The sequence below is a fragment of the Buceros rhinoceros genome, unplaced genomic scaffold (genome assembly GCF_000710305.1).
Source record: "Buceros rhinoceros silvestris isolate BGI_N320 unplaced genomic scaffold, ASM71030v1 scaffold2141, whole genome shotgun sequence".
NCBI lineage: Eukaryota > Metazoa > Chordata > Aves > Bucerotiformes > Bucerotidae > Buceros > Buceros rhinoceros.
Window position 1 is genome coordinate 24,738 of NW_010392311.1, and position 26,414 is coordinate 51,151.

The window sequence follows — 26,414 nt, forward strand, 5'->3', positions numbered from 1 at the left end:
TTTCCCCCTTCTTTGATGTCTCCTATTTTTTGTATCTGCTCTGAAAAGAGCACCAGTAGCAAGTAGGTCCCTGTGTTGTGCCACCCAGCTGATCCTCCACACAGAGGTGGTGCTCTGTCCTCCCACATACATGCTGTTCTGCTCCCCAGACAGTCTGATGTGCACAGGATGGCTGTCTGTCTCTCAACAGAGAGACACAGCCGTGGTCTGAGTGACGTGTCTGGGTTCCTAGTATTGACACACCAAAATTAGCTAAAAAGGTGTTACAGCTTCTTGCATCAAACCCTGCATAAAGGGCCTGCAGGGCAAGGGTGTCCCCTGTATTAGTTTTTGTGCATCGTGTGTTTAAGATGTATTTCTCCACACCTTCCTTCCTAATTAGGAACCTAGAGATTCGTGTTAAAAACAACAAAACGTACAGGTGCAAAGCTGGAATGCTAATACACTCCCACCTCCAGCCAGTTCTATCATTACGCAGCAAATTAGCTCTGTGAAACCAGTGGCTGGATGTGTGGGACCATCATATACCCCGTATGATATTTTTGAAAAAGAAAAGGCTGCACACTTAAACATTTCACTGAATGTTATGGCACTCTCCACTTTTTCCCAACTTTTTAAACCCATGAGCTTACATCACCAATTCCAACATACTATATGAAAGTTGATGAAATTAAACACCATCCACAGTAACATTAACATTGCAGTCAGGCACTAGCATATGTTTGAAGTTTTAACTTTTAATTTAACTTTTGAGCCATAAAGTAACTGTATTGAGCCATAATACTGACTAAACTGAACTGCAGGAGATCCCCCACTATCATTACCAACAGATTTTTCTCAATGCCCTACACAGGCAGTTTCTAGCAGATTGCTTAAAAAGTCTTGATTATGGATTTTACAAACTATGGCTTCATCAGAACAGAAGCAGGAGGAAACCAGCAGAGGTTTTCATGCCAGCTCTTCAGCAACACAGGGAAGTAACAGGCCTCCAGTGCACTCGTCTTTCATCAAGTTTTCCAAATACCCTGGATGCTACCTGACCCCTATAGCTAAAGGAGAGTCACGAAAATGAGACAAAAGATTGAAAAGATGTTAAGATTTTAAATAATGTAAGCTGTTATAATTAGCATCTAATAAACTGATTATCAAATGTAGACTGGATTTAGCCTTTAGGCAAAAATCACTTGGCATTTACTGGCTGACTCAAGTAGCAAAAAAACAAGTAAGAAAATCTGATCACTTTCTGAACTCCCAAGCAAAGGAACTACCAGTTCTTTTAGCATTTAGAAGATGACAAAAGTAAGGAGAAAAATCAAAGAATTTTAAAAGACAGAGAAAATGACTTTATAAAATCTTCCAGCCTGATCTTAAGTACACATCAAATTAATTCATATCAAATTAATCTAGTTTGTAAATGAACACCTCAAACTGGATTGTATATTTTTATCTCAAACAGCTCCTTTGCTTTTAGCAAATCCAGCACCTTCTTGAATCTTTTGAAGTGTATGCTTTTTGATCTGTTTACACAATATTCCATTCTACTATGATGATGTTAGTCATCACATGACAAAACTGGCAATTGTGGCCTATGTTTTCTAAATAAACAGGAAAATTTGCCAGATGAGGTCAAACACTCTGAAAGACAAAAGGTCTTTCAAGAAATGTGTTTAGCTCACACATTAAAAGGAACTTGTTCCATTCCAGATCCTTAAACCAACTTGAAAGTCACATAGTAAAACAGAATACATTCCTTGCCATAGCTAGTAAGTACTGTCCTTTTCAAAATACACATTAGCACAGTTTTAAGAGAGCGTTTACAGCTTGTAACTTGTCTGTCACATTATACCACAAACTAACTTCTCTTTCCAGTAAGTTTATTTTCATTACTTTTGGTGATTAATGCCTCTTTAACATAATTTAGAAAACAAAACTATCTTCTAAGATAATACTACTTGTTTTCTACTATAGCAACCATACTTCTTCAATGTCTTTAGACATGCTATGCGGTCAGATTGTAGAGTAACAGGTAATTAATCAATGTTAAGGACAGCAGGGCATAATGCAAGGAACATGTCCGTGCTACTGGCTTACAGTATCTCAGCAAGTATCAGAACTTCGCATTTAACATAGACTCCTTTCTTACAGTTGCCAAACTGCCTAACTTCCAACACATCAGTTGTTGCTCAGAAGAAGTGCTTATTTCCAGCAACCCTGCAGCTGGAAACAAAGTTTATCACTGCATCTTTTTGAGCTGTGACACAGGTAAGGAACAAAAACCTCTGCTACACATGGTACAGAAGGACAGACTGAAAGAGTGGGTGTGTTCACCCATAAGAAGAGACATCTACTTGTGGTCTAAGTGGTCTTTCACCACCTAAAAGGAAGGTTACAGAAAACAGAAAGTCTTGCAGTTGCACAGTGATAGCATTAGAAGCCACAACCTGAAGCTGCAACATAAAAAATACTGATTAAATAAAAAAATAACTGTTATGTAGATGGTCAAACACTGGACCAAGAACCCAATGAATATGAACGTCCATCCTTGGAGATGCCCAGAACACAACTGGACAGGGCCATGCAAAAGCCAGTCTAGTTGCTCCTGCTTTCAGTAGGTGCGCTGCACTAGGTGGCATCCAGAGGTCTCTTTCATTTAGATTATCTTCCAAGTCTCTTCAGACAGTGATGAAGAGGAATAACATAGAGCGGGCTGGAACTGACTTTCCTGTAACACGGATGCAGCACATTCTCCTCAGTGATAAAAATCATAATGTTAAAAATGCAGATTAAAAAATTACATGAAGTTATACCATAAAACAAACTTTCTGGAATGTCTACTAGTTTCTCAAAACGAGCCAATCCCAGAGTCCTGATTACACACACTGAGAACTGCGTTATATTGAGCTCTCTTTCCTTTCACTTGCTGACCTCTGCCAACAAGAGCACAGGAAATACTTGAAGGGTCATCTGGCATGACAAGAGCTGTGGCTCTCTAGAGGATGTGTGTCAGTATTTCAGCATGCAGCTCCTCCTGTCCAGCCAAATGAATGTCACACCCTCACCCCCCCACCAGCTACAACACAAACAAAAGCTTTGGGTGTCCTTAAATACATTGTGTATTGAAATTCTTTTGTTAAGAAATTGTATTTCGTGGTCACAAATCCTGTGGTAAGACTACCCAGAGTTAGCTGGCTAATATAACCAGGTTTATTATGTTCTGCCTAAGCAGGCATCTGCACATCGTTGCGTCTTTATGGAAGCATACATGTTGCATAGGGTACATTATGTACAAGCCTTCTGTACTCCTTTGTCTACTCTGCATAATCTTCTAAGTCAGATTGATACGTACATACTAAACTCCATTACAAAAAGCTACAAGAATACAAAATAAACTGGAATATTACCTCCAAATAGGTAATAAACAGCCACTGCCAGATACAGGATCCTCAGTTGCACTTACCATATAAAACCTATCACTTTCTCTGGACCAGCTAGTTAAAACATCTACTGCTATGAAGATAATATTCCAAACGCACTGTCATATGTGTTCACCAGCAGCACTTCGGTACTGCACATTGTGAGTCACCTTTGCCTATGACAACAAATGAGAGCACAAGTGGTATTTTCATAAAACCTCTGCATGCAACTCACAGTACTTCCCTTATAGGGAGAAGATGGATCTTCAGGAGTTATGGCACTGAGGTTTTTTACCAATAGGTTTCATGTGTGGAAGCACTAGTACTTGAGCGACAGGCAGAAACAAAGCCACAGTATTTAAGAATAGTATCCCCAAGAGTCCACAAACACAGACACAATGAATTCACCAGCTTTTAAATAGCTTTATGAATGTCACCTTAGAAACCTTACACGTGTCTGCCCAAACAGCAGCATAGGAAAGCATGATCCTTTAACAGTCAACAAAACAGGGCAAGCTTTGGTTTTGCAACACTGAGCACAATGTAAATCTCTCATACTTCTCCAGGTTCTTGCGTTGCTGGGAACTTGAGGGCGACTGCTTCCCAGTCCCACAAGTATAGTCAGCTTCTATCAAAAAGAAGGTACAGCCAACATCAGCTGCTGGCTACAGATTTACAGTCACTGGCAGTTTAAAAAAAAAAATCAGCAAGAAGAGAAGAAAAAGCAATAAACACACAGAACAAAACCAGGTTTGTAAAGAGGTGCTAGCTCGCAATTTCTGAATGGGGTACATAACAGTAAGTGTAGATTAAATATTTTTCCTTTTACTCTTCAGTGAAGAGAATCATGTAACATGTAAAAACAGGTACACAACTCTGTCTTCTGAACAATTAGAGCTGAGTAGTAATTGTTGCTAGGAAAATATTTATTGTTCCTAAATTAAAGAAAAAAACCAACAACTAAGCTAAAACACTATCACCACCACTCTCCATTTCATAGCCTGAGTGTCAGGTACTCCTTAGAAACACACAGATCTGCAGTGGACTCTGGCAGCTATGCCAGTAAAATAAGTCGGTTTTGAACAGCTGCCTCACCAGCATAACAACTGCCAAATTCTGATCATATCAGATTATTTTTAGAGTTCCCCACACCACACTGTCATCAGGCTACACCACCCAGAATCATGCTTCCATGATCAAGACACAAAATTTGCATTTTCTTCCCAGATTTCCTGCATGGTTTCTATGCCTCAATCTTGCTTTGTCATTTCACCGAGCTTCCCTGAAGTTCTGTGAAGAACTGTAACTACAACCGCCTACAAGTGCAATCCTGAACAGACTTTGGTCACTTACTTGCTTCTCAAGAGCTTCAAAGTTTTACACTAAGGAGTGCTGCATACTACATCAAAATAATTTAGGACAAGAAGAGTTGCATCAACAGGAAAGGTCTCACTGTTAATAGGCAGATTCTGCGTTTTCTACCATGGAATTGGTAAAACACCAGATGTCACTTTATAGTTACCCTATAGAGCCTCTTCTACCTTTCACTTCAGATGTCCGGAAATAGTGCATTTGATGTATTTTTGAAAATCAGAAGGCTGTGGTAGCCTTACTGTCCCTTTGGACTTTGCGTCCTTTTCTTCACTGTCTGCTGAAATGAACACACGCATAGGCATGGACAGCCAGAGAAAATTCATTCTTTCAGGTGACTGGCATTTACAGCCCACTGCATACTCACTCCTCCCGAGTCCTCCTTGCCTCTGCTCTTTGCTCTTCTCTGTTACAGTATCTTTAACCTCCGTCCTGGTCCCCTGGATATCAGTCAATTTTATCATTTGACAGCCATCCAGGCAGGAACTTTACTTACTGGAAGGAACAACTGATTTACAAGTTACCTTAACAAAATATTCCAATGGGTGCATAGCTGGAACACAATAGAGTAGTATTAAGAAATCCTGCTACTTTAAGCTTCTGGCTATTCTCTCACCTTTATTTGGCCTAACTCATGTCTAGCAGCTATGTCAAAGTCCCTCCTGAAGAAAAAAAAAGAAATTGCTACAGCTCTTCAAAAGCTTAAAAAGCTTGTCTTCATAAAAACAATGTTTATTTGGTTTATGCTCCAGCTGCTTTCAGGCAAAGTCAAACAATACAGCTTCAGAAGTGACCCTAGTTTTCTCTGCAACATCATTTTAGACAATTTTAAGCATAATTTCTAAAGCTTTAAAGTTGTAATTTTAATAGATTATACTGAAAATGCAAATAAATTTTAAATATAATTTATTAATCTAATATTCTTTGAAACTCAAGGGCAAACATAAACTTCTCCACTAAGAACAGCACAAAAGGGTGTTGTTTTTCAGCTGTAAAGCTAAAAAAGTCGGAAAGCAGGAAGATGCATGTGTTACCAAGGCAGTCACCATTCCCTCTGTGGGATCACTAAGGAAAAAAATTGAGAAACCCAAATCTTCCTGCCCTTCCAAACATTTCCCTGCAGGCTTAATTTTCAGGCCACCCTCTGTGTTCTGAGATTGTCCAGTTACAGTTCATTCTGTTCAAGTACACTTGCAGAAATCACAATCTAAAACTTAGGTGTGGCTGTTTATCTGGGAAAGGTAACAGCGTGATCCATGCCACAGTTAAGTGCATCCTGCAGCATTTCTTGTCTTACACATTCCAAAGTGTCTGCTATGCTTGGTCATAAAAACCAAATTGTCAGTGATACTCTTGCAATGCCTGCAAAGCCAACAATGCTAAGAGCCTAAGTCGAATTCTATTCCTTCTTGGGCATGACCAAATTATTTACTAAATTCCAGCAAGCTGAAGCAAAGGGATTACTTGCAGAAAACTTACTGTACCAGTGTGGGAAAAAGATTCAGCTTGACTCTCTGAAGCCAGAGCGAGTTTGTAAACCCCGGCAGCTGGAAGTTTTGCTTACTTTCAAAAGTGATTCCTTGTAAGAGTTGATCACTTGATATACACGGTTTATTAACCAACAAACAACTATATAGTAAAGCAGGTTTTTGAGTTTTTTATCAGAGCATGGTTCAAAGGGAAAGTTTTGTCCCTCTTTTTAGGTAAAAAATAAAAGGACATCAAAATCAAATAAAATCCTCTCATGCTCTTTATCCATTTTCTTTCCTTTCCACTGGGTAATAATGCATGCTGACTAATTCTGAAACACTAAATTACTTAAGTTATTATGTATCGTGAGGCATTGTTGAGTACAGGATCACTTTTCCTATTATATAAAGTAGAGATAGTTTAGACTGATGTAAGTTCCTCTGTTCACTTTGATTAAACAGAAATTGGTATTTACGCTGGTGTCAAGTTCAGAGCAAGTGACAAAAGATATTGTGGAATTGTCATTTTGGTGACATGAAGCATGCTACCAGCAGCATACACAGAGACTAATTTTACTGTCTTCAAAGGATGATCAAGATGCCTGCACATTTGTAAAATATTACAGCAGCTGTCTCAGAGCAGTTATTGCACACTTCAGAAACTCTTATTGTATTATAATTTCTTTACACATGGAAAAGGTGTTTACAATGAACATCAAGTAAGTCTAAAAGAATAATATATATGTAAAGTATAATTAATATAATCCATTTTAAAATCTAGCTAGAATAAACTTTTTGCCTTAACATTTAAGCTGTGCTGCCTTCAGAAAAAAACCTGTGATGTTTATATACATGCCCTATAAAAACCTACTACTAAACACCCAAGAGTTTTGGGGTTTTTTTTAATTTGGTAGTGCCTTTACTGAGAGGACCTCAGCACAGTTAGCAGGATCCCAGGCAAGCACTAAGCTGTTTTTTGCTTAATTCAGCAGATATTCCCTAACGACAAAAAAACACCACCAAAATCTAACCCATCATCCAAAATGTACTTCACAAATCAGAAACACCAGGAACTACTGTTTGCATGCCTTTGCTATTCAGAAAACCACTAAGTGTTGCAACCTGCAGAAAACCTGATAACCTTCAGTTCTTTAACCACTAAATCAGCTAACACACATCAATCAGTTTCTTGCCAGATTTTCATCTCGGGGTGTATGTATTAAAATGTGCAAATTTCCTCTTGATTATCTCCTCTGTGTAGGAGTGTTACTCTCCTTTTATAATGGAAATGTTGGCATTTTATACCTGTATTAAAAAGAGCAGCTGAATCTCACCGACACGAGATATGCGCGTATGTTTTATTTCTTTAAGGGATGGGCCATGCAAAGCATCCTTGATTACATCCTTCCTAACTCTTCCAGCAGTCAGCTGAATCCACACTTGTCCACTTTAATGACCTCTTCTCCCTCTTACTCACGGCTGGTAGCAACCTAGCATGGGTTGCATAGTGTTTTACAGATCTGCACTCTTTTCATGGTTAGCTTACAGAAAAGATATATCAATATCCACATCCAGATATATACATTTACAGAAAAGAATATCCATACAGCACAATGAAATCTTCGGCAGGTTTTAAAATAGTTTTTGAAAAGCAATAATCAAGTAGCCCCAGTTCTTCCCTCTCACATATAAGTCCTATTTCTTTATTCTCTGGAAGGACATACATTGCAGTTATTTTCCCTCCTCTCCCAAATCTTCCTTTCCTTGCATTAAAGATTTCATTTTCAAAGCTTAACTCTGATGTTAAAAAAAGAAAATATGCATTTGATATTTTTCCATGGAGAATAAAAGGCCCTGTAGGCTCTTTTGCCTGCTATTCTCTATACCAGCATGCCTATTCTTGTGTTGGCATTTCTTTTACTCTTTACAAGTTCAGCAGTGCCAAGCTGCTACCACAAACACAAGCAATTCAGTATGTTACATACACACAGACACATGTATATGTGTGTGCGTTTGCATATCCTAGCAGATTTGTTTGGAATATGTGCCTAGCAAATTTACTGACCTATTTTAACAGTAATCTAGTATTTAAATGTTATCCCAGAGCCTAGGAAAGAAATGTTTTTTAAGTAATTGTAGTAAAAGCTGTACTTAAAGTAGTATTTGTTCCAAACGCGGTTAAACAACATGTTGTCTTATATTAATTTTACTCAAGTCATACAAGAAATGTACCTCAACTGGATTAGGTTTGGAGGAGCCCTGTGTTTAGAGGGCGTTTTGATGAGCTGTAAGAGTAATTTCCTTACATGAATACATTCCCTTGACATCCAATGTTAATTCCCAGTTGAACGTGTGCTTTCTTTACATAACTGAATTCCTTACAGCATGAGTTTTTCAGTTCATAAAACTGATAAAGCACCCCAAAAGGCAAGTTCTATGCAAATATACATAATGATGTAAAGATTAATAACTACAGTTTATGAAACTGTCTGAAAACCCTGATGAGACAACAGCTCTAAAATTCCATCATTCTGGCATAATCCCCAATTAACATCTATTAATCAGTTCTGTTGAAGTATTTTCCTCCATTTTATTCAAATCAAATTAATTATTCTCTATGCACCACATCATCCTATATGCCCAAACAACCTTCCTGTTCATTCCTCATCTAATGTCAGAAGCACTGAAGCCACCAATGGACTCCCACAGAGCTCCCCAAGTAATCTGCCTGGCACCCTCCAGCTGCAAACAAGGATAGCAATGCTGACCTCTCAGATGAGTCAGGCCTGAGCTGCAAGAAAACTGAACTCAAAATCAGTGGCATCACTTCAGGTTTTCAGCAGAGGCAAGACTTTAACCCTGTGCTCAAAGGCGTCTAAAGCCAAAACAAAGAGACTGCTACAAACTTCCAGCACATTGACCTGCACGCACCTGTCACCACAGCCACTGTCCATCAGTAACGTTTTCGGGTTTTAAGCAGAAGAATTTAAAAGGTTACAATTTATTTTAACAAAGTGAAACTACAAAGTTCTGTGCTGAACTACATCTGTCCAGAGAGATGGACGTAAAACAGAGGGAAGGCAGCCTCCGGTAAGCAACAGTGTTTCCCACTGTGCACCACGAGCTATGCCCCTCTGCTCCAGAGGTGGAGAGCTCCAGCTGGGCAATATCCCCATGTTAGAACAGTAGAGCATGAAGTGCCACACTATGTCAGCAAAGAAGTGCTGTTCTGGGTAACTTAGAAGGCAACTCATGATCTGGTCTCAATTTATTTCTCAATTTCTGGAAATAAGGGAGCCACATACCAACTTGAAGCCATCTTGTGCAAGGTTAGAAACTCCTAAAACTTAATGCAGGCCTACCAAAGATAAGGCAAAATTAAAATATTCTAGTTTGATAGCATTCATGTGCCGAAACAAACAAACTATGAACTAGGCAGTCCTTTATGATAACCATCACATAGAGCACAAAGGGTAGTTACATTCACACTGAAAAACAGTCACACCACAAGCAACAGAAACAAACAATTATGAAGACCCTGAGTCTGCTAAAGACAGACTATTATAAACTCATGCTATTTTTGAGATTGAAAGAGCTGAATTTACAGTTGCAAGAAGAAAGATAATGTAGCTTAAAACTATTAAAAAAAAAATCCATGGGAGCCTCTCCCTTTCTATGTCAGGTCACTTTCAGGGCATGACATCAACAAATCACTGCAACACATTTGAGGGTGAAAACACAAAGGGAGGTGGCATCTGTCCTCAGCTACAGTAAACTATAGCTCTCTCGAGGGTACACCCAAGTAACTAAAAAGTCCTCTGAAGTTATTTTAAAAATAAAACCGACAGGTTCAGAGAGACATCACTTCCCTGAATCTGCATCAGAGTGCAGTTCACAGTTTCAGCTTCTCTGCTCAACCTCCACTCCTCTGTGCTCCTCACTCTGTGGTAGGGTAGTAACAGAATTAGAAGTCAGCATTTTAGAGTGATCAGCCATGCCACTCTGAAGATGACAGTGAGAAAATCATTGCAAGTGATTACATATTAAAGTCCATGGTTTAATGAGTACCTTATAATTTCAGGATCTCTGAGAACACATGCAGAATAGCTATAAGATAATTCAATGGGAACTTTGATATCATGCATGTCTCATGCACAGGTAGGAGTCATGACAGGAACTGCAGAACCGAACTTTTGAGGAACTGTCTGAAAGAGGAGAGCTTTCATCACTGCAAAATGTTAATGTTGGGAATTAAAAATGAAATTGCACATGGAGCTTTAAAATAGTTACATAAAAATGCATAGTTTGTTGCATTGCGTGTTGTTACTAAAGAAATACCTCCAGCAGAGTACCTCAGATCAGTTACATGATGATGACAGAAAAAATACAATTAAAAAACAGTAAGAGAGCAACAAAGGAAGCCTCTACTCTCAGCAGTCCCTTTTTATACCAAAACCAGTTAAAGGTAAAAGGCTGAACACTGAGCTTCAGGGCCATGACTGACTTCTCTATTCACTAACACAAAACATGCTTCCACATGGGAGTCAGTGCAAGCGCACCTCTCTGACTATGTCCAAGTTAAACTCTGCCTCTAGCTGCTGGCAAGTAGAAATGCCCCTAAACCTACATGCTTGCCCATCTGCTCTGCTGTGAAATGAAAAGCAGAACAGGGGAAAAATAGCTGAACTGCCAAGCATTAAATTTAAGGCACACCAAAAATACCAGGGCTTTGCAGCTTCAACTTTAAAAAAAATTTACAGAAACTGCATTGGATTTGTTAATTTTAGAAATGCTTCAGCACAGTCTAAAAAACTATCAACTTTTGCTAGGCAGCATCAACTATTTCTTACTTTCTCTCTTTTGCCAGTGACTCATACTGGGTTTTGCTCGAGATGTCTTCTCACCGAAAAATTCAGAGATTTAAAAGAAAGAAGTGATTCGAGGGCTCTGACACTGGTGCCCAGATCAACAAAGAGTACAATCTACTGCCTCCACATATTCAAGGAGAAAGCCTGCACGCTGCAGAGCCTGTAGATATTGAAAGTGTATTATGTCCATCTTCAAATACGTTGATAATGGCAAGACACATTCTCATTAACAGAAAATTGGCATAATTCTTGTTTCAACCCACCCAAAAGCTATTTTCCATACCATAAACTAGTATTATATTAAATAAACAGCATCAATACAGCTAGCTTAGAGCTCCTAAAAATTTCACAGCCATAATAAAGGACCACAAAACATTAATATATTCAGATTATTTTCATTCACGTATTTATACATAAGCACAAAATACTGCCTTTTGGGGTTTTTTTTGGTTAACATTTTAATGCTTGAATATCACAACAGATACTTAAAGACTTGGGGGGCTGACTGTAAAAGAAAAATCTAAAGCAGCTCTATCAGACTGAAAGCCCACAAACACATCAGGTTTGAGAAATGAAAGTCAAGCATCCTCCTGCTTATTTAACTCTGCCCCCTTTGATAAGGTGTTCCCTCAGGCTACTGCTACAATAGCACTGACCAGGAAAAAGAAGGAATGTGAAACATCTGAACTGGCAGCTCCGTATGTAACCTAGCATGACAAGTCTGAAATCTCAGGGCTCTCTAAAGCTGTCACCTTTTACATTTGAGTCTTTAATAGGTGTACTGAATGTGGAAGGCTGATTAAATTTAATGAATAAGAGAGCCTGAGTTTTAGCCATTCCAAGCCAGACGGTGCACTTGCACAGCACTGCTGTCCTGAACAGGAAGCCTGGCCCAGTACTTCAGCAGCAAACACTGTGATTTACTGTGCATGGCTTCTGAGTGTGATTTATTCTGCGTTTGTCGTGCATCGTGAATGCTTATAGTGTTCAAGTTTTTAGGAGTTTCAGTGCTAGGTGTATCTGTAGCTGTATCTATGACTCCTCCTCTAGGAAGAAAGCTAGAGCTGACAATATCAATCAGTCGTTAATTCCCGTAAGTAACCAGCATCAAGTTCAGTTATGTCTTTCGTACCATTCATTATTCGGTTCAGTTGGTAAGTAGAGCAGCATGCACAGGCCTTTTTCTGCCTGTATGTTAAGATGGGCCGCCCTACTCTAAATACATATTTGTCAATCCTCTTTCATACATCAAAAAAGACACACAGTAAACTTCACTTTCTAAACTACTTTAAACATAGCATGCAGCAAAACAGTATTAGTCCTTGGACAAAATTCAAAATGGAAATCAGCTAAACAAGAGAAAAACAACAAAACAGAAACTAACTAACTAGAGAAGGCAGCTCAGAGCAGGAAGGAGGACAGCACAGTTTATTCTTTTATATCAGAGCAGTAATTTTACTGCAAGGTCAAACAAAGCTGAAGAGCTCAGCTGTACTAGGCAGTGGACCAAATGAGGTAGGAGTGCACCAGATCATGACCAAAGGCTTCTCAGACCAAAAATTAACTTTGTGAGTTAAAAATGGACAGAACACAAAAAAAAAAAGTAAGTGGAGGAAAATAACAGATTCCTGGTGTAGGCGGTGAGCTCAGCCTAAGAAAGAAACCACGGATATGTTCTCTGAAAACCTGCAGTGCATCTGGTAGTGGGGATTTGGCAGAGTTTACTGAAACATAGCAGTGGATGGAATGATAGCAAACAGGAAGCATGGGAAGAAGACTCATCTTGTCACTAGGAAGTGCGAGATCAGCTTACAGAAACTATAAAGGGTATCAGTGGGAGGTGTAAGAAACCTGGTGGAATCACAGAAAGTGCTACTCTTCTCAAAACAAAAAAAAAATTTGGGTCATATCATAAGAGATTGAATTCTGGCTATTTAAACAACCAAGAAGACCTGAACATAGTTACTAAGAGATTAATTATCACCTCTTCGGTATCACGAAAACAGAGATTAAAGCTACTAGTTGTCTGAAGTTCTTCACTGCGGTAAAATATATTATCAATCCAAATCTGACAAGAAAAAATGAGAAGTTAATATGAGAACACCTTCCCTTGGCTTTTGTTTGTGTTCTACTGTGGTAAAGACCTCAGGCTACTAAGAAGCAAGGCTAAGCCACCATCAAGAACACGCTTCCTTCAACTGTATTACTATTTAGTTTTGTCTCTTTGCATACTCAGTTTCTTCATTTATCACCCTATTTCAGAGAGGCCTGGGGTCACACGTTCAAACATGCCCCTGCCATGACCTTATTATGAGCTCTGCAGTCTTGGAAGACAAAGTGAAATATCTAGCAACCAAAGTAACATTAGGACAGAGGGTAGAACACCGCTTTCCAATACACCTATGTTTTACTTCAGAGCAACACAGTGCATCTGACAAAAAGCTGTGCCCTGATATATTTCATTAAAAGATGATACTTGAATACTGTTTTATATATTACTGCACTTTAAGAGGTTCCTTAACTATAACTGCAACGCTGTTACTGTTCTGCTCTGGGATACGGAATTAGGAAAATTATGGCAGTGAAATTAGGTAAATAATGTGTTCTTACTGCCGTAAGTCTGGAAATCTTACCTAAAAAGACATGGTTCAAAACCATGAAAATGCACTGGAAAGCACCAGTATGCAAGTCGGGGAGGCATACAGAGTACTGGCAATAACCTAGAAAATGTACAGTCTGAATAATAGTCTTCTATAAAACTGACTGAAAGGCCTCAGTGCATGTACATGTTTTCCATTTTAAGTGCACTATAGCTGCAAAGAACAGAGATGCTGTACTGAAGATTTCTTATACAATATGGAAGAATTTTGCCAGAAGAAAGCAACAGAGAGTTCCTGCAGCCTATATTTCAAGAAAGAACTCCTCAGCAAAGTGGAAGCTATAAATATCACAGAAACATGCAATTACTAAAAGTTCGAGGTTGGTTTTTTTTTTTCTAGTGATGAGGATTAAAATTTACGTCACAATCCACGACATTACAGGTGTCTCAGGAATCAGCACCTGACAGAGATAATGAGGAAAAAAAATCATGTTTCAGAGAATGGAAGTTTAAAACCAAAAGGAACATTTAAAGCATTGATCAGAACAAGCAGCAAATTACACTTCCTGCTTTCAAGGTCTTTATGCTGACAGGCTGGTGGTTGTTAGTGTGGCTACACCACCACATCAGGCCTTCCACAGAAGCAGCATGCTGACCATGTAATGGCTGAACATGAAAAGTCATGGCTGGGACACTGTTAGTCCAGCCATGAGGAAGCTGAGATGCAGGAGGTAAAATGAAAGGCAGCACATAAAAGATTAAAAGGTTAAACCAGGCAGATGAGGCATTTCTCCCAAGAAACCAGGCTACACTGACAGGTCGAATCCACGGTAGGGGACAGACAAGTAGCTTTTACCCAAGTCTGCATGTTTCACCTATCTTTTGATACAACAGGGCAGTAAGTACCAGTATTTTTGGGCTCAAAACAGGCATGTTTTTCAGCATGTAAGTCTCCCAAACATCCAATCACACAACACCTGCAGACTCAGAAAAAACCACTTCCTTACCAGTTGTCTGGTTTATCAGTATTTTCACACTGTCAGTATGTGCTCTGCTACATGTCAGAGAGGAAAAACATTCCTGTACTTACTCAGATGCATATGTATCTTATTAAATACTCCACTTACTGCAACAGCACATGGCAGGACAACAGCTGTACAGCATAACACCAAAACGAGCTGTGTAACTGCAGGGGAAGGACAACTAAGCGCCTATTGTCAAGCTCATCAAGGAGGGCCCACAACTCCTTTTTCTGAGATGCATCCTTAAGAATCTTGACACTTCAGAACAAGCAAGGCCCCTACAACATTTCAAAGGCAGGTTTCAGGAAGTAGGTCAATGCTCAGCAATGTGCTATTGTATCTTAAGGACAGTTTTAATTTTATAGACTCACAGAATCATCTGGTTGGAAGATACCTTTAAGATCATCAAGTCCAACCATTCACCCTGCACTGCCAGGGTCCCAAAACCACGTCCCTCAGCACCACATCTACACATCTTTTAAACACTCCCAGGGACGGGGACTCCACCATCTCCCTGGGCAGCCTGTTCCAATGCTTCACAACTCTCTCTGCAAAGAAGCTCTTCCTGATCTCTAACCTAGGTCTCCCCTGGTGCAACTTAAGGTCATTGCCTCTCATCCTGCGAGACCAACCCCCACCTCTCTACAATATTGTTTCAGGTAGTTGGAGAGAGCAATAAGGTCTTCCCTGAGTCTCCTTTTCTCCAGGCTAAACAACCCCAGTTTCTTCAGCTGTTCCTCATCAGACTTGCTCTCCAGACCCTTCATCAGCTTTGTTGCCCTTCTCTGGACACACTCCAGCACCTCAATGTCCTTGCAGTGAGGGGCCCTCTGTAGTGCTGAGTACAGGGGGACAATCACTTCCCTACTCCTGCTGGCCACACTAGTTCTGATACAAGCCAGGATGCCGTTGCCCTTCTTGGTCACCTGGGCTCACTGCAGCTCATATTCAATCGGCCATCAATCAGCATCCCCAGATCCTTTCCTGACAGGCAGCTTTCCAGCCACTCTTCCCCAAGCCTGTAGCACTGCAGAGGGTTGATGTGGCACTTAGTCTTACTGAATTTCATACAGTTGACCTCACTCCTCCGCTGACCTCTGATCCAGCCTGTCCAGATCCTTCTGTAGAGTCTCCCAACCTTCAAGCAGATTGACACACCCACCCAACTTGGTGTCATCTGCAAACTTACTGAGGGTGCACTCAATCCCCTCATCCAGATCATTGATAAAGATGTTAAAGAGAACAGGCTCCAATACTGAACCCTGAAGGACACCACTTGCGACTGGCTGTCAACTAGATTTAACTCCATTCACCACCACTCTCTGGGCCCGGCCATCCAGCCCGCTTTCACCACCACTCTCTGGGCCCGGCCATCCAGCCAGCTTTTTACCCAGCAGAGAGTACACTCATCCAAGCCATGAGCAGCCAGGTTCTCCAGAATACTGTGGGAAATAGTGTCAAAGGCTTTACTGAAGTCTAGGTAGACAATGCCCACAGCTCTTCCTTCATCCATTAAGCAGGTCTCCTGATCGTAGAAGGAGATAATTTTTTTTAAAATCAATTATATTTTTTTGACCAATTTTTGATAATTTTTTTTTTAACCCTTTGGCCTCCCTAAAGCCAATACCATCTGAGTATATTAATGTGAGTTTGATTTATCCCCTCTGGAATTCTCTTGGTCACTGTAATTCCACCATATCTTTTAGCAGTACATGGGCTCTTTTCCACATATTTGCAAGACGACTATCCTTTCTATACATTCATTTAGCTTGATCTGGATACCACATAGTACAACGATTTTTCTCACAGTGTTAACCATATTCCTGGTTAATTCCATCTTCATGCAGGCAGACTTTCCTCAACAGCACTGGACTCAGGTCGAAAGGTACTTATGAGTACCCAAAGGTATTTATGAATACCCAAAAGTATTTCTGTACTTTGTCTTCCTTACATATGCTTTGAAATGTTCTTTTATCCAACTGTTTGCTATGTAATTTATCACACAACAGCCATTCCTAATTCTATTAAAAAAAAAAAGTATTTACAGTATGAGTGCAATTCCTCACCTTCCTGTGATTTCATATAAAAATTAAGAAAAAAATTAAAGCCAAAATCCTTAATTAAATTAAGGTGGAAAAAGACTGGATTTCACTCTGTATTTTTAACAGAATAATCTCCTTCCTGCATTATTGTCCGGCCATACCTGAAGGCAGGCCTTAAGCTCTACAGAAATCAGGACATTTACAGATCTCCACTCAAAAATAACTTATTTTAAAATGGGAGTGTTGGTCCTCCTCACCCTTCCCTTTCTTTTCCTTCCTCTTTTAATAAAACAAATAAAGGCTTTTTCCAAAGACTTTGGATAGATTTGATCTTAAGGACAGGAAAATATCTGTGTGCAACAGTCTAGAACAGACTTTTTTTTGTCCTCACTAAGCTAGGATGTTAGTTAATTCCTTAATTCTCATGGAGATTGGCCAAACAGCATTAATTTTAAAAGCCGTAAGAAAACCAGAAAATGTGAACAATGTAGTTAATTATACAAAACCAAAGCAGTGCCAATATTCGTACTTACAGGTTGAGGCTGCTCTGCAATACAGCAGTTGAAACACAACCAAAACTCACTCATTGTTTACAGTCTGAAGTGGGAACACAGATGAAAAGTAGGACTTAGCCTTCGTAAATCTGTCTTCAGATTGCAAGTTCTTTAAATTGGTTTATTTATAATGGCTCCAATGTGAAAATCTTTTCTGTGTTGAGCTCTTCTCCAAAGACAAGCCAGTCCCAGGACAAACAACTTGAAGATAACACAGTTATTTTATAGTCTTCTTTCAGAAGGTTGGTCCCAGCACCACAGAAATGTTTCGTGTGCTTCTTTGGTCCCTAGCGTTACGTGAACCTGAAAACAGAAGTACATTACATAAAAAAAAAAAGAATATACAGAATCGCATGCTCCCAGACAGCCACCCACACCAATGATTTCTTGGTAGTATCTTGAACACAGACTGAAGAGACACCAGCAAACAAGTAACATGCTTACTTCTACAGTGACTACCAAAATTGGCATATACCAGAAATCCGTAAGAGGCTTACATTCCAGCTTTGGTTAGATGAAGTGTTATCAAGAACTGGTGTCCAATCTTTCTCCAGCCATCTCTGTTTCATCTATTTCTAACTTTCAGATGTCATTTTAAAAAGTGAAAATTGCCCACACTCTTCTTTAAACTTCTTCAGGAACTGGCACTTTATATTTCTCAATGGAAAAGTTAGCCAGTCCATTCACAGCATGAGGTTAAATACTATTTAACTCCAACCCTGTTGCACTGCTGTGAAAAAAGTGTGCTTTTCTAAATATTGAGGAAACAAATAAATAAATTTCTGTATACGGAAAACTTGCAAAATGGCTGGACTTGGTCAGCTCAAGGTATTTTCCTTCCACTCACTTTATCCTCCAGCTTCTCATTCACTTGGCTTCAAAATGGGAAATTACTTGTAGAGTTTGTCTCCTTAAACCTCTAAAACTTCTCATGTGGAACAACTGAGGCTCCAGATTCCAACCATTCCTTTGCTAAAATAATGTTTATTGGTTAATCTCCAACACAGTTTCTTTCAGTAAGGGTGCAATAAAAATTCCTGCGAAATTTCCCTCCAGTCATTTATGTTGCCATCTAATATAAACGGAGAAAGTGAGATAATGAGTGTACACACGTTTTTACACGCATACTCCTTAGTAATTGTATATACAACTGCATCTTCATTTGTAAAAATGTATGCATAACTATGCATCATTATTCATATGCAATTCCTCACAGTATGAAGTGGTTTAAAGATACCATTGGTTATATAAACTGCATATATATGTACATATACACACTTTCTGTGGCAGAGCAGTCCCACTTAGCTACTGCCTTCAATGGTTCTCTACCAAGCACATAAGCAATGAGGTCCCTCATTTACTAGACACATGCCAAGTTACTGTACTGTGCAGCCACTACTAGCCAGGTACTTTCCGGGACTGTTGGCTACAATGCACACACACAGAAATACAGCAGTACTTTTCCTCTGCTGAGTCCAAAGCCTCTGGGGAGCTTTCCCACTTCTTACCTTTCAAGGGACTCACTGAGGCTTTTCAAGAAATAAATGCATGCTGCAGTAACACCACCTAAAGAGCAAAACCCCTGCAAAAGTAGTTTGTTTCTGCTACCTTTGAAAAAGCTAATGGCAGTGTTTAAGTTTATAAGCCTGCTTGTGGCATTTCTTGCCTGAAGATCAGAATAGGAAGGTGGGGGAAAACACTTTGCTAGCTTTTCCCATCACTAACACCACCTAGAGTAAAACGATTTTAATAAACAAACTATCTTGAGGGTTAAGAAAAAAACCTAAACCAACCCCCTCCCCCAAACCACATAATCTTTCCATACAACCTTTCTTTTATCAGACACTTCAAAAAAAGGTCTTAGTACAGTGCTAATACGACATTTTTTCAGTTATTAAAAAAGCTTTTTTTCTACCTCGAAGAAAATTTAATCATATGTATGTGTCATGAAGCTGCAATAAAATAAAGGAATTATCAAAGATCAGTGTGAAATTGAAGAAGGAAAATAACTTTAAAAGCCTCTAAGGAAGTTTTCACTTCAGAATCAGGCAGCCAAATTCTCTCAATTCTTCTAGTCACCGAAAGTTTGATCAATGTTAAATAGCAAGAGTTGAACTAATGCAGAAAAGCTTGATATGAAAATACTGCACTGTTCTCTACTGCGCTGCCTCTCTGCTGCAGTCTCAGAATTTGCATGCCACATAGTTGTTGTCTAAACTTGATTCAATATGTAACAAAATTGAAACTAAACCATGGTTAACTCGGGTTAAGCATGCAACAACTGACAATTTCAGTCCCGGAACTGTACAGTTTATCTCTCCTTAACACTTGGTGGTTTTACTTCTGAGAAGATAGGCTCCAAGTTGTTCTGAAACACAGCCATGTTCCCTCAATGCTAGCTGCTCAGATTATGAGAAACTGAAAAGCAAGTGCTCAAAGTTAGAGCATTTTGAAATCTAATAACCTGCCAGAGCTATAAGCAGATACGCTGCAGTGGGCTTTGCTTGCTGTGCAAACGACCTAATATTCTGATTTGCAGCTCTTGAAATTCTGGCGCTCATGTTATTGCTTCTTTACAATCTCTTTTTGACAAAATCCAGATTTAACATACCAAATTCTGGTTCTCACAGAGGTTTAACTTCCATCCTGCTGTTCCAACCCTGTACAGAAGAGGTACAGTGGAAAGAGCAGGGAAATTCCTCTGCTGATCAGCCTCCTAATTTGCTCACTGATGGTGGGCATGCTCCTCCAGCTCACTGTGGCATTACGTGCTGTGTTGAGCTGCAGCCTGGAAACAAACTCAAAGGGCTTGTGTGTGCTCTTGTGAGCCTGGAAGGTTCTTCCGGGTTACAAAATACTCAAGGGTGCAGAAGACTTTCTCCACCCAGACACTCTCAGCATGCAAGACTTGTGCCCTCCAGGACAGACTTCTCTTTGAAACTGACTCCCCCACCTTAAATCAAAAGCTGCTGAATGACAAAGCCAAATGAGAAATTGTGAATAAGTCTCTGACAGCACGTTCGTTCTTAAAAATGTGCTCTATCTTCTATAGCCTGTACAGTGCCACAATTGCCTTTAATTGAATGGTTCTGCTATCAGTACCAAGCAGTTTTTCAATCTGTTGTCTTTTAATTAAAAAAGACCAAAACCACAGTGGTGGGAGGACATATCTGTAAGTATGGAGAAAACTGACAGTAACTGCACCTCTTAAAAGGGAAACAAAAGCTTAGCAGTAATTGTTAAGAGCACTGGGATTTCATACACGCCCACTCTGCTAAACAAATTATTTCTACAGTAGCCAAGTTAATACAAAAGATCAGGTATAAATCTGCCACACCGAAATGGAAAGAAAAAGCAATTAAACTGAAAGTAAAACGTCCTACTGGTACTGCAATGTCAACAGCAACACACTAGGACTTCTCTTACACCGCTAGTTGCTTGTTTAAAGAACAAGTTGAAACAGGAAAATTCTGCTGTTCTTTTCCAAATTATTGGTTATAAAGAAAGAAAAAGCACCGCACTGACCTACAGCTACCAGTCAGGTAATTATGCAGTATCAGCCCACTGCAACCTCATGAGAAAATGTTCCTTCAAAGCCTGGATTGCACCCCAAATCTAGCTGCAATTAACGAGATCCCAAAACGTGTGCAATACTCCGCAGCTAGTTCTCTGCTTCGTCATTGGATCAAGCTATTGACATGGCGTTGTCTAAAAGTGCTGCTGCATTTGTCTGTGTAGGCTTGCCAGATAAAGTAGAGAACAGAGGTGAAGAAAACAGTTGAGGACAACAGCTCCGTCCCTCTTTGTTCTTGCTCTTTACAGAATTTATGGGTCTCAGAGTGGCAGAACACCATACAGCTCATGTCAAAAACACAAGGCATTTATTCTGTCTGAGTCAGGAAGTTAATGAGAGTGGTGAACAGTGAAACATCTATCTGCTTTTTCCCATTTAAACTTTCTGAATACAACTTCTTTTATCCACGTCACACTGCAGAAACACACAGCACTATCATGCTGAACAACTCTGCCACATTTTAAGGCTTTTACACCTTACGTACAACTTCAGTTTGATCCCCTTTAAGAAATTTTAAGTGGTATGAAGAAATGAATATATTAAAAAGGATACACTGTTGAAAATTTAAAGTTAAAACTAATAAGGTAAATTTCATTACTCTGAAGTTTATTCCACAGTAGTTGATGTAATGCAAAAAACAAAACAAGTGCTTATTGTTAAATATCAGTCATAAAGGCAGTTAAGTGCAAAAACTGCATTAATGGATGGTGGGGGTGGACTACATTCTCTTACGGTATCAGCAATTTTTCTTATCAAAGCAGTATTATTTTTTTCTGTAGGAAATAGAACAGGAAACGAGAAATCAATCTGCCCTCTAAGCTCTTCAGGTTTACTGGCAAAAAGACAGTTAGAAAGCCTTTACTCTAGCTGATCCAAACAGGAATATATTGCATGCTGTGGGGAATCAGTTAGAATAAACCTATAGCTTCAGAACAGCCTGCTGTTTTTAAAAAAGATCTATGAAGTTCCTTTTATGGGTAAACCCTCACTATCCTTTGACTGCACACTGCTCACTAAGGCTTCAAACAGGAAGTGTGGTAACAACACTCTCTGGTAACTATCTGAAGCAAATAAAACCACAAGAGAAAGAAAATGACAGCAGGTGTTAACATCTGAATTTAACTAGACTTGCTCCAAAGCTCAGACTACTATTTAAGGAGAAGTGGGAGTTGGGGGCAAGTGAAGGATGCACAAAATCATGACTGACTATGCCGTGTCATGCACACACATGCACAAAGTCATGACCAGGACTACTACTAGTTTCTTAGTCTCAAGTACTTTGTAAGGAAGAAATTTACAATTTTTCTTGATATGGAAGTATCACCCCCTAAAAAATACTTTTTCTTTCTTAAAGGTTTTGAACAGCTCATTGGTTTCAATCCTGCAAGCTGTAAGGAGAAAGTTTTCATTTCAGAGAGCATTTTTAAGACTTCTTCTGTATTTTTCACTTTAAATCTTTATTGTAGCCATACTATTTCCTCTTGCTCCATAGCAGATACTGACAAGTGGCAGCAAGAAATGAGGAGAGAGGATTAAGGTGTGTTCAAACCAACAGAGAGGTTGTGCTGGTGCACACTTCCACACACTTACAGCCTTAGCAACTGGAGGATGCTCTCTGGCTCTCAAAGGAAGAGAGAAGCGTTTACTTCCTTACCAGCCTCATTTTAGAAGCAACAGAGGTTTTAAACAAGCTCGACCTACACAGAAAGTTGCTTTCATGCATGTATTTTATATCAGAAACTTTATCTTACCAGGGCAGTGCACCTGCAGAAGTGCACCTCCCTCCCTCCCAGCACGGACTTCTGTGGTCTTTGGCTCTGCTTTTAATGCACCGATTACTTTTGCACTTCCAGATCCCGAGAAACCTGAGCTGCAAGTAACTTGACAAAGGACAACATTCACTATTAATGCAGGCTGAATAAGGCTGATAACCCTTTTTTACTTCCTCATAACTTTCCCATACCTACTCTCATGCCCTCCCCCACCACAAGTGCTTTAAAGATTAGTTTCAAGACACTGAAGATGCTTCTTCAAAGTTTGAGTTACATTTTCTTGTGCATTTTCAAACCCTGAAGGCAGACCTTTACTCTGTAAAAAGGTATTTTATTCATGTCTTTATGATTCGGTTTTAAACATTATGACTAAAGCTTGCATACGATTTTATTATAGGGTTTTATTTTGGGATTATTGGTTATTTGGAGGAATTTCTTTCTTCCCCCTATTCATACTGAAATGGTTTTCATTACTGTCTTTCCTTAAGCAACTAGATTGTACTTCAAATCAAGCTCAAAACAAATTAATAGACACGAACGACTACATATTATGAGAGCATTTTGCTTCCAAATTAAAAGTTTCAGAGAATATTGAAAATTTTGGAATAGGATGAAGGTACTTCTCCAGCTTAAAGGAAAAACATGGGTTGGTTTTTTTAAATTCATGTTTTTGTTAATAGAACAGAGTCTAACTTTAGGAACAGTCTTATCTTTCACTGGACTCCAAACATCTCCAGTTTTTATGGTTTTAGTTTGCAAGAAGCCACCACAACTCTTCCCACAACAAATGTACCCATCTGAGATAATACATGGGAAGGCAGCAAAAGATATAGGAAGGGAACGACAGCAAGCCCATAAAGAGAAACTCAAGGCTTTTCATATCAGGTCACTGATATGAAGTGAGAGGGAGCTGTAGGTGAAGGCAGGAAGCATGCCATTCAGTCAAGGAAAGAAATGCTTACGCAGCGCGACAGTGATTACGTTGTCTGCAAGTGCCAGCTGAGAGCTTAAAGCAGAGAGCCTTTAAACATCTTTAAAACATCTTGATAGTGTAAAGCTCAAACACTTTTTTTATCATTGATAAGCATCCCCCCCTTTTTTTTTTTTTTTTTTTTAATCCCCACTCCCCCCACCTGCAGTTGCCTGAGTTTTACTCTCTAGTTGTTTTGTTATATTTAATTATTCCAGCTAAGTGGCCCGGGCCCTGAAAGGTTCTTAGTACTTTGTTCACAAAACCAACAAATGAAACAGAGAGTACTACGCCGGTCCCATTAAAATTCCCTGTGCCCAGTCTAAAATGCAAAAGCATGGCTTTTCAGGACCAAACCCAAATTTAACAAGCAACACTGTGTCAGTGACTAAGCAATGCAGGTCATGTTTTCCCCAGCACTGACATTCTAAGGCTTCTCACATCTTCAATTAATAATAGCTTTCCACATCTAAGATTTCAGTGCTGCTTTCTGAAACTATATTCATACTATTTCCCATACATGCAGGCAGACAAAAACCTACTGCTCTGAAAACCACCGCACAAAATATTTAATAGTTCCAGAGAAAATTTATCAGAAAATCAAATTTATTCACTAAACAACAGGAAGACAAATCAAAGACAAAATAAATACATTTTGTCCTACCTTAGACATAGCCTAGGCATAATATACCTTGTCCTCCCTACAAAACCAGTCAGTTAAGAACAAATGAAAAGCCTTTGAGAAAGCAGTCCTATGGTTTAGGAAATGTGATTTCATATTGCCTGCCCATTCACATAAAAAAACCCAAAAAACCTGTTAGTCAAAGTGTGAATTAGTTAATAAGATTACCATCTTAAGTGGCAAGCCATGCTGAGGTAACACTAAAGAACACTTTCCTCAGCTGGCCGCCTTGTTAATTCTAACGGGTAATACCAATCAGAGAGAGAGAAAATAAACAAGGCAAACTAATGGTCTAAGGTGGGCTCTGAACAGTGTACCATTTCTAGAAAGAATGGAAAAAATCCTCCAAAAAACCCAGAACCTCCCAAAAGAGCCCCCTGTTATTACTTTTAAAGTAATGATGGGAAATGCTTAACACTGGCTTCCAGTGAGTCAGTCATTTTAACAACAGTAAAGCATTAAAAGGAATGGAGCAGTCTACAGGGAAAAAAAAACCCACGAGAAACTATGTGACAGACCATACAAGATATTCAAGGGACCCCTACCTGTTTTTCTTTAGTATGACAGTAGGTAAAAAGCTCTCCAGGACTTCCGTTCTTGGCAGGGCTCGGCCACCCCGTGCCCGGGTCTGTGATGCCTGGAGGTAGAGCAGCGACTCTTTCACGGGCACCCCCTTGCTGTGGGGAAGGAGTTTGTGTGCCCTTGTGAGGTTGAGAGCTGTGCTGGTGGTGGCATGTGCCTCCAGTGCTAGACAGGTCTCAACTGAAGGGTCAGACTAGTGTATCCACAGGCAGGATGGGCTCGCTAGTCTTGGGGCAACCATCCTAGGAGAAGGACAACTCTGACTCCAAACCCGGGCAGATAGAGTTCGTTTAGCCTTGTAAGGCATCCATCTAAGAGAAGGATGCTTTAAACAAATCTATGACCTGAGGACTTCGCTGTCACCGTCCAAGCTCGCTAGGCCCTGGCAGATGAACCTCAGGTGTAAAGGGTGGAGCCAGTTCTGCGCACGCTGCACCTCACCTAAAAAATCCACCGTGCAGGCCCGAAGGGTGCACTCATCGCTTGCCGTGAGCGTGGGAAAAGCCCTTCCCAGATCTTCGTTCACGAAGCCAAGCCATGATGAGGTAAAAAGCATTATTCACAGCATTTATAACACTCTTTTTTACACAGAAAACTAATACTCCAAAACAATATCCAAGGAAGGTTTAGGATAAAGGAAAGGAGTAATTGGGAACAAGGGGAGAAAAGGACTTTAAAACTTTTGGGAGTTCACAGAGGCAAACGCTCACCAGTAGAGTAAGTATTTAATGTCAAAAAAATCAACATGACACGCTGTAGATTTTAACTTACTATTGTAAAATAGGCAGCCTTGCAAGAGAAGTCTGCCACTGTATCTAAAGATATTTTCATGCACTTCTGTAAATTACTGCTGTCACTTCCTTAACCTCCTACTCAAGTACAACACAATTATGAGATCAATTACAGTAAGCAAAACAGCATCATGCTCTGTGGGACCTGATAATTAAGTTTACTCAGTCACCCAGTAACACTAGCTAGGGTGCACAATTGCTTGTTTGAAAAACCAGGTGAAGGACCTCTATTCAAGCCTTTCTTGGCATGTGGCACTTCAAACATGAGAACAGCATCAGCTCAAGCAGCATACTTCTGCTTTCAGTTCCATCGTTTGTAAGCAACAAAATAGCAATAGTTTTCTGTTCAAAGTTCAACAGAAGAGCGTACTTTTCATCTGCTAGCATGTAAGGCCTTACCATTTCTTTATACTTATTCTCTAGCCCTTTTATAATTGTTCCATTCTCAACTGCTTTAGATGACTTGAACTCTGCGTGCACCTGCATGTATGCACATGGGAGATTGCTTAAAGAAACTTAAAAATTAAGACTAATCACATTTTCAAAGATGCTTGGATCACTCCAGAATATCAGTGGAATTTAGGATGTTTGGAGTATGTACTTACAGAAGTTATACGCAGCAATCTATTAGTTCATGCAGCCCTTCCTCTCAGGTGTACCAGTCCCAAGGTAGCCGTACAGTTTATTGTACTGTGCTGTACACAG

At 39.6% G+C, this 26,414-nt stretch overlaps 1 protein-coding gene across 1 annotated transcript in view; it reads right to left on the reverse strand.

Annotated features, from left to right (window-relative positions):
* The window catches only part of CDC42SE2 (CDC42 small effector 2), a 32,027-nt gene extending 14,656 nt beyond the window's left edge, over positions 1-17,371 (reverse strand). The window contains exon 1 of the mRNA XM_010144403.1: positions 17,318-17,371. Within this exon, the coding sequence (XP_010142705.1) occupies positions 17,318-17,371 (54 nt within the window). The remainder of the gene's footprint in view (positions 1-17,317) is intronic.
* Between the last annotated feature and the right edge of the window lie 9,043 nt (positions 17,372-26,414).